This window comes from Acanthochromis polyacanthus, chromosome 9 (assembly GCF_021347895.1).
Source record: "Acanthochromis polyacanthus isolate Apoly-LR-REF ecotype Palm Island chromosome 9, KAUST_Apoly_ChrSc, whole genome shotgun sequence".
NCBI classification, from domain to species: Eukaryota; Metazoa; Chordata; class Actinopteri; family Pomacentridae; genus Acanthochromis; species Acanthochromis polyacanthus.
In genome coordinates, this window is record NC_067121.1 from 37,572,951 (window position 1) to 37,582,506 (window position 9,556).

Genomic DNA, 9,556 nt, shown 5'->3' on the forward strand with positions numbered 1-9,556 from the left:
TCGTCCTGTCATTGTTCATGCTGGGTTGGTGCTAATATTTAGTTTAAAGGTGATAGCAGTGAGAATGGAAATATACTTGTACATCATGAAGTAAAACTGAATGAAACAATACAAAAACCAACACCATTACACAAAAATCCACCATCTATGCATCGTCTATACACCGCTTAATCCTCATTAGGGTCACGGGGTGTGTGTTAACCCCAATATAGAAATGTAAACAAATCTCTGTTGGCACAATGTTGAGCTTGAGTCTGCATGAATCAGCATGAATCTGCAATAATCAGCATGAGTCGGCATGAATAAGCATGAATCTGCAATAATCAGCATGAGTCGGCATGAGTCAGCATGAATCGGCACTATCTTATCCAGACATCGTTGTTCATGTTGGGTTGGTGCCACTATTTAATTTTAAAGTCTTTAATGGCCAAAAACAATGATAAAGCCAATATTACTGTGCATTCCAAACTAAAACTTAACACAATATAATCTCAAGTATTATCAAGACATAGTTGTGGAAAAATCTCTTTTGTGTTTCAGAAGGTGTGGCTGCATTAGGCAGACACAAACAAATACAATTTTTTTTATTTGTTAGTTTACAAGAAAAGCTTACAACACTATATTCTTGACATTTTCAGTCAGTTCTCAATTATGTCAGCATCAAAGTCAACAAATAGCAGAGAATGTGTTCAAAACTGGACAAAAAATAAATAAACCATCACATCATCAAATTTTCACAATGTTGAAGGGTTCATTCGTCTTGAATTACTGCTTTTAATTCTTCTAAATTCTTTGGTTTATGCTTTGAAACAGACCTTATTGTAATCCATCACATCCAAAATAGTTTAAATCAATCCACTGGACTTTAAGAAAGTTCCTTGAAGACGTTTCACCTCTCATCCAAGAGGCTTCTTCAGTTCCGAAGTTCTGAAGTAAAGTTCTGAATAAAATAGGTTTAGAAACTCTAAATAAATGTAAATAATCTGCAATTTTTGCTGATAAAACACAACAAAATTTAAGATTTATTTTTAGAATAATTCTTTGAGAAGCCAAGTACATTGAGAAAAGATGTGCAAGTGCTTCAACAATGCAGATTACTAGGGTCTGGTTCATGATGTATTTAAAACAAGTCAGCCATGTATGTATTTATATTTATGTAAACATAAATGGGAATTACAAACAGTCAGTCATGTAGTTCTGTTTCAACCTGTGCTCAAAATGGATTCATTTTAAAGCTAACATATTGAATGGATGATTGTTATGACATTATGATTTCGTGAAGATGGAAAGAATTACTGTTAATATTGGTTTTTATCTGGAATTTGTTTCATGTGAATTACTCCAATAACACCACAATATGTAGAGGGTTTCTATTATATTTACGATTAATTTATCCTTTCTCCTTTACGTTTTTTCTTTCCCATTGCGTTTTTATTGATTTCAATTGTCCTCATATGCTTCAGAGCTTTTATTGAGCATTTTTTGACATTTTTACTTAAAACCGCATTTTGCGGAAAGCTTTTTTAGTTTTTGCCTCATAAATAAATCTTTACAAGTTAGAGTAATAATCTTTAAAAAACAAAAAAAGTAATTGGATTGTTAGTTAAAGGGTGATGTCAAAACTACAGGATGATAAAGACATTAAGGTGGGAGTCCCTCTAAGGTTAAAACAGGAAGCTGAGAGTCCAATAGGAGGAGAAGAAGAAGCAAAGGGGTGATGCAGGAGGAGGTTTCTGTGACTCATGAAGTGTATAAAAGTGTCAGTGGCTTTTCAGTTTTCAGTCCTCTGTGGAGACACAGTGTATGGGTGCAGAGATGTCCAGCAGCAAAATGATGAAAGCCATCCGGGTCAGCGAGTTGGGAGCGCCGTCGGTCCTGAAAATGGCGTCCATGAGCATCCCTCATCCTGGACCCGGAAAGGTGAGACAATCCACTGATCAGATCACAGACTGAGGTCAAATTTGTAATTTTAATACTTGAACAAAGACAGATATTTTATTCAAGGTACCCTGCAAATCAAACATGTTCATGTCAGTATTTCAGTATAGTAATAAAACTGCATGTATTTCAAAATGCTAGGTGTGTTTCTGTGCTCATTGTCAGAGGATTATATCAGGGAGAGCCTTATGTCTAACATAGCACTATAATTAATGTGCTTTTTTAAAATATAATTAATGTGCTGACTGATGGATGACTTCATACCAAGTGCAAACCAGTGCACATCAGTGCTTCTTTATATTCATTAGGGTCATATTTCTGCAAAACAAACTGCAGCATTTTGACCTGTAGTGCAGCTGTTTCCAAAAAAAAAAAAAAAAAAGTGGGATAGCAACACACATAACTGCAGATAATACAATATACACAACCAGTCAAAAGTTTGGACACACCTTCTCATTCACTGCTTTTTATTTATTTATTTGCATTATTTCCTACATTATAAATCAATACTGAAGATCAACATAATTTTTGTTTACGATATAATTCCATATGTATTCTTTTATAGTTTTGATGTCTTCAGTAAAATAATTAAATTAAATCCATTGAATGAGAAGGTGTGTCCAATGTTTTGACTGGTAATGTTTATAGGTAGGACAATGAATCATGTCAGAAAAGATTAGATTTAATTTTACTGTTGTTGCACAGAGTACAACACGACAACAACAGAATGTAGTTTAACAGAAACCTCCCAGCTTTGAGCTTCTGATATTTAAAATCTCTCTTTCTGGCATCACTGTGTGCTGCATTTATCACCCACCTGGACCCATTAGAAGCTTTGTTTTAGCAGATTTTTCGGATTATATTTCTTCCATTGTTCTTAATTACGACCACATTTTTTTTGCTTGGTGATTTTAACATTCATGTTGATGACACTGATGATAGTTTTACATCTGAATTTTTAACTATATGTGACTCTTTTCATTTAAAACCGCATGTTTCATTTCCCACTAAAGAACGAGGCCACACTGTTGACTTAGTTTTTACACTCAGTTTAGATTTGAACACTCCTTTCTTTAGAGTGTTTATCTTTCATCACAAAACAATCACATCATAAAACATTGTGATAGTGTGATGATTACGAATCGATTATTTATTCACCGCTACCTTTGCCCTGCCCTAAGCACACACCCGACACTACTTGGCTGCAATCTAACTTCTGCTAAGATTGTAATTCCTGTTTTTCTGTTGTGAATAAATCAGCATGAGTCAGCATATTATACACCACCCGTCTAAAAAAAAAGTCACACATTCTGATATTTTGTTGGACCGCCTTTAGCTTTGAGTATGACACTCATTCGCCATGGCATCGTTTCAATAAGCTTCTGCAACGTCACAGCATATATTTCTGTCCAGAGTTGCATTAATTTTTCCCCAGCATCTTATGTTGATGATGGGAGAGTCGAGCAGCTGTGCAAAGTCTTCTCAAGAACATCCCAAAGATTCTCAGTGGGGCTGAGGTCCATCTCATGCTCCACTCATTCTCAGTGTGAGCTCCATGAATCTTGGCATCTTGGAACATGCCCGTGCCATCAGTCAAGAAAAACTCCATTGATGGAAAGACCTTCAGGCTGACCTCATGCTTTGGGAACATAACGTTGCTGAACTTGACCAACCTCAGATCATAACCCTAACCCCCACAGGCTGGTAGACACTAGCCATGATGAGGGCATCATTTCATCCACCTCTCTTCTTATCCTGATGCCCCCATCACTTTGGAACAGGGTAAATCTGGACTCATCAGACTTTGTGACCTTCTTCCACTGAATCTAATCTTTATGCTACCTAGCAAACCGAAGCCTTTTTTTCCTGATCATCCTGACTGATCAGTGGTTTTCTTAGAGCTACAGCTGTTTAGTCCCAATCCTTAGAGTTCATTTTAAGTGGAAATGTTCTTACTTTCACTATTAAACATAATCATGAGTTCTACCGTTTATTTCCTACAATCATCGAAGAGTTTGTTCCTGGAAGATGACGGTTCTCCACTATCCTTTAGGTTTTAATGGTGCGTTGGGCGGTTTCTAACCTGATTTTAGTAGTTTCATCTCCACAGTTGTTTTCTTTGCTTGATGCAGGCCAATAATTTGACCCTTCTGAGACTGATTATCTTCTCCATGACCACAGGATATGTCTTCCAACATGGTTGTTGAAGAAATGAGAAGCTCCTCACTGCATAAGCTAGGGTTAAAGAAGTTGTTGCAGCTGAAACGCATTCATTCATATCATACAAGCAGTGTATTAAAATACATTATCATCCAACTCCAAAAGCATGCTATCTATTTTGTCTGCTGTATTATCTTTAATATAATACAGGACATACAGATGTCTTTAATGCATTCATTTCATGTCTGACTCACTGTCTTTTCCTCTATGTCTCTGCTGTAGGTGTTGATTCGTGTTCACGCCTGTGGAGTAAATCCTGTGGAAACTTACATCCGGTCTGGGAGCTTTGACAACCCCACCCTGCCGTACACACCGGGCACTGATGCAGCAGGAGTGGTGGAGGCTGTTGGAAACGGAGTCACTTCAGTGAAGGTCAGAGAATAAAACAATGCAGCATATTAGCACATGTTAATGAAATCATACAAATCAACCACACAGATGCTGCTGTAGAGTATTTACAACTTGTTTTAGATCAAACTTCAACCTCAGGAAAGTGTGTTTTTGTTTAATAAGCATCTAGATGACTGTTAAATTACCTGCCTGTGTGTGTTTTACAGAAAGGTGATCGTGTCTACACCACATTGACCGACACAGGAAGTTATGCAGAATACACAGTCGCTGCTGCAGATGCCGTTCACAAGCTGCCTGATGCTGTAGACTTTGCTCAGGGAGCAGCCATTGGGATCCCATATTTCACCGCTTTCAGAGCTCTGGTTCACAAGTAAGATCACATCTTATCGGGAGGAAATACAACAGATTATAAAGATCAGTCTGGTGGGTCACAACCAGGAAATGTGTTAAAAACAATTGAATAAATGGCTTCTTCTTGTCACCTGCTGTGTTCTGCAGAGCTCGTGTCAAAGCCGGACAAACCATCCTCATCCATGGAGCCACTGGAGGGGTGAGACTGATGTTCAAGCTTTCTTAAAGATGTTAAAGATGATGTGATGTTAAATAAAAAAGAGAGTGAACTATGATATACAGACATGGCTGGAATAACCCTTGATGCTAGCGCAACGCTATTTAAGCCATATCCACCAGGACACTTGTAAACAATGAAGATAATGACATATACGTCAACGTCACAAGGAAAAAACGACAATTTTTACTAAGGTTTCTAGATATCTTCATCCTCTAAGTTTTCCCTTTGTGTTTGCATGTGAACAAAAGACCAAAAACATGTTTTCAAGAAAACTTGTGTACTAGGGAACGTAGCGGTGAGGTTGGTTGTTAATCAAACCTTGTGTCAATTAAGTAGTAATCTATAAGGAAACAGCAATTGACTAATATGTAACGTCAACCTTGCATTACTTTATATCACTCAGCTCACTGTTTCACATGAATCATTTTGAAAAAATCCCATGTTTACAGTCCGTGTCCTTTAAAAATGACCTTATACTCAGCAATTCTACGGCAGACATGAAATTATGCTCTAAAATCCCATATTTTCTTCATCTTACAGGTGGGTATTGCTACCTGCCAGCTTGCTCGTGCGATGGGCCTCAAAGTTCTGGGATCAGCAGGAACTGCAGACGGGATGAAGCTGATTACCAAGAATGGAGCTCACCAGGCTTTCAATCACAGAGAAAAAGGATACACTGATAAAGTCATGGTAACCACACACATATAGCAGGAGGATAAACAGGAAAAGACCTTTGAAACTGTGGTTTTCAACAAATATGGACTCTCTGTGTTTGTGTTTTCCAGGCAGCCACAGGTGGCAAAGGTGTGAATGTGATTGTGGAGATGCTGGCAAATGTCAACCTCAATAAAGATATTGAGATGGTGGCCAAAAAAGGACATATTGTGGTCAGTAGGACTCTATGATCTCAGACAACAGAATGTGTGCCTAAAATGACATAGTAATGACAGAAGCATTGCAGCAATGGTTTGAATCAGACGTCATGCAAAGATGAAAAGTTCAGGCAGATTTATCGTGGGGCAAACTTTCCTTCAGTTCTAAATTCAACAAATACTTTATTTCTTCATCTCTCCTGTCTATACTTGGCCCTTCCTTTGTAGATTGTTGGCTCCAGAGGTACCATCGACATCGACGGTTGGCAAATCATGGCTAAAGAGGCAGTAATCGTGGGAGTGTTCATTTTTGACGCTACACGGGTACGAAACCATGACAATTATGTATAACTACATGCAAATGAAAGATAAATTGTAATTAAAGAAGCACCTGCATGCACCAGTCAGTCACAGCGATGATATCACAGTCAACAGTTATTCACATGCATCAAATTTACTTCAATAGATGGATCCTGATCATATTTCCCATTCAGTAATTTCTCCCTCCCTGTTTGTCTCAGGAGGAGAACATCGAGTGTGAAGAGTACCTCTTTTCAGGGATGGAGGCTGGTTGGCTGCGTCCTCTCGTTGGTCCAAAGTATACTCTGGACAAAGCCGCCCAGGCCCACACAGACATCATTGAGTCCCCTGGTGCTTTTGGAAAGATGATCCTGACCATGTGATGACATACCCCAGGTCACAGAATGGCTGTTTTCAAAAGGAGCAACAAAACTGGTTCATAATATTTATCTGAAATCACGTTTGATTGTTTTGGTAGTCGAGTTTAATTGCATAGAATCTTAAAGTTTACCAGTGGTGACAATTATATGTGCTACTATGAGGATCATTTCAAGATACAAATGATAGTTTTAAGGATGCTTTCCATCCAAACTACTACTCTGTCTTGTAATTCAACCTGGCTGCTATGAGGCACATGATGACTAAATTGTGTAATTAGCATAATTAGGTCATTATCAGGTAAAATTACGATGCAGTCCTACGCTATGGTTTTTGTAATCATGAACTTTCAAGACACCAACACGTCAGCAAGCTTTCGTTTTGTTAATCTAATAAAACAAAGTTGTTACATTCAGTATCAATGTTGTGATTCTTGTCCATCCTGGCCATAGATGTTGGTCTATTCACTTCTTGTGCTGTTGAGTAGAAAATGAGGGTCCTCCGTCCACAGTCCTGAAAATCAGCTCTGACATCTGCGTGGCTGCATTATTTGTCACAGCGAGTCAGAGAGCCAAGCGTAGGCAGAAAACTCAACAGACTAAAAATGCAACTACAAGGAATTTAAGACAAGATGCAAGTAATCAGCAGTTCTAGAGGGAAAGAGGGGAAGGTGAAAGAACTAAGAGAATGGTAGAACTAAAACTGAACACTAGACGGCGGAGTAGAGAAAACAGGGCTAAGGGAAGCTAAGAACAGAACTTCAGCTATGGAAGATGAACAGGACTGAAGCACTAACGTAGGCTGAAAAACAAACAAGCTAACAGAGGAAGGAAAGCTAATCAGGGCCAAGTACAACCAAGTTAGGAAAGCTGAAGGGCTGAGGCTGTCATAAGAAACATAAACCCACTAAGATACCGCTAAGATGGCTGTAAATTACCCAACGCCAAAGAGTCACCAAAAGAACGACGAATGTTAACTCAGATACAGAACGCCAATGAGGCAAAGAGCAAACAAAATCCAACTGCATACAAACCCAATCTGAACACTCTACTGACAACTTAAGTCAGGGACATGTGGAGAGACTTGGATGATGTTTTCACTGAGTCAGTCCTGACAATTGTCATAACCAGAGAACATTTGATCTGTTTAACAAATTGCAAAACCAGTCAATAAATGAAGCCTAATCTCTGTCTGCAGCATGAGTCGTCATCATCTGATCATCCTGTCATTGTTCATGCTGGGTTGTGCTAATATTTAGTTTCAAAGCTGATAGCAGAAATGAGGGAAATATCCTTGTGCATCCTGAACTAAAACTTAAAATATAAAAAACAAGGTCACGATACAAAAATACTATACAAAACCAAAATTAAAAATTAAAAGTAAACTTACATCACTGGATAATTAACTCATTGGCTGCCAGCCGTTTTCAGAGCAAAGAGCCCCCTACTGCCAGAGTTTTTAAGAATTTTGACAGATTTTTCAAGACCTACAGAATATCAAGTTTTAAGACTACATAAACATTGAAACTACCGAAAGAAAGTGTAGATTCTTTTCTTTCATCAGGCAAAAAACGTTTGTTTCTAGCATTTTCGGTTCTAAAGTTATCGGCAGCAGAACATAGGGTAGTTTCAGCAAAAACACCTGTTTTTGACCAAAAAACAGAGATAACAAGCTTTTTCTGCAGAGAGGCACATCAACCACTTTGATGCCAATATTTTTTGGTTTAGTGACATCCCACACAACTGAACAGTTGTTTACTCAAATGAAACAACAAAAACAACTCGGAAAAAGCATTTTGAGGTCAACTTTTTAACCTTTTGTTAGCTAAATCATTTATTTACAAACAAACAACACAAGTCAACATTTTGGTTCAGAACAATATATCTTACAAAATATAAACAAAATATTTTTAGGTGTGTGTGTGTGTGTGTGTCGGTGTGTGTATGTGTGCTCGCTCTAAACTCATCTGACTCTGCTTCGTCAGATGAGCTCAAGAGAGCGGTGGTGGCGAAACCGAAACCGAAAACTAGCGCGGCTTTGATCGCCAGCGGCTGTTGGCAACGGTGCTTTTTGCTGTCGCCCCACCACGGTCACTGTCTGTCATTCTTTTGGCCCACCGCAACACTCTCACGTTCCAAAACTCCAGGATTTTCACTGACAAGCTCCGCCAGACTATCCTGCAGCCCCCCCCCCCCCAGTCAAAAAACATGATTGACGTCTATAGACGTCATTGGCAGCGAACGTTCGGATTTCAATTGACGTCTATAGACGTCAATGGCAGCGAATGAGTTAATTAAGCAACAATTTCAAAACTGCAGGATGATACTCATCCAAAGGTTGGAGTCATCTCCAAGATCATTTGCAAACCGACCAGCAGATGGCGCTGCTACACAACTAGAAGTGAAAGCCAAAAGTCCAATAGGGTCGGTTAGGGTTAGAATACATTAGCGCATGTCTGAAACAGATATGCTGAAACTGGCATAAATCTTTGCCCTGATTTTTAGGGTTAAGCTCAGGGAAAGAGTACACTAACTACCCCAAAAAACGCACAATATTTGAAGTCCACCGAGTAAGGGTTTCTATTTTGTTTGCCTTTACTTTATCCTTTGTTCTTTACCTTTTTTCTTTCTCAATGCATTTGTATTTATTTCAATTGTCCTCATATGCTTCAGACCTTTTATAAAGTATTTTTTGCCCCGTTTTGTTACAATTATATACTACAGAAGGCCTTTCAAGTTTTTGCCTCGTATAAAAATCTTTAAAAGCAATAAAAATAATTTTAAAAATTTAAAAAATTGCCGTTGGATTGCAGATTGAAGAGTGATGTCAAAGCACAGGATGATAAAGATACATAGTTGGGAGTGTCTCTAAGATTAAAACCAGAGGTCGAGAGCCCAATAGGAGGGGAAGAAGAAGCAAAGAGGCG

The 9,556-nt window shown here is 38.4% G+C and overlaps 1 protein-coding gene across 1 annotated transcript; it reads left to right on the forward strand.

Moving 5' to 3' along the window:
• Positions 1 to 1,774: 1,774 nt before the first annotated feature.
• On the forward strand, positions 1,775 to 7,048 carry LOC110964847 (quinone oxidoreductase-like). The gene is made up of 8 exons (XM_022213687.2): positions 1,775 to 1,920; positions 4,381 to 4,530; positions 4,716 to 4,879; positions 5,008 to 5,059; positions 5,621 to 5,770; positions 5,866 to 5,967; positions 6,181 to 6,276; positions 6,474 to 7,048. The coding sequence occupies exons 1-8, from the start codon at positions 1,804 to 1,806 to the stop codon at positions 6,633 to 6,635; spliced, it is 993 nt and encodes a 330-aa protein (XP_022069379.2). The 5' UTR covers positions 1,775 to 1,803; the 3' UTR covers positions 6,636 to 7,048.
• Positions 7,049 to 9,556: the final 2,508 nt, after the last annotated feature.

Excerpts from the sequence above, each read along its gene's own strand:
- LOC110964847 (XM_022213687.2), top strand. The coding sequence starts at position 1,804 with ATGGGTGCAGAGATGTCCAGCAGCAAAATGATGAAAGCCATCCGGGTC. Across the intron at positions 5,771-5,865 it reads GATACACTGATAAAGTCATG|GCAGCCACAGGTGGCAAAGG; the intron begins GTAACCACACAC and ends TGTGTTTTCCAG. Across the intron at positions 5,968-6,180 it reads CCAAAAAAGGACATATTGTG|ATTGTTGGCTCCAGAGGTAC; the intron begins GTCAGTAGGACT and ends CTTCCTTTGTAG.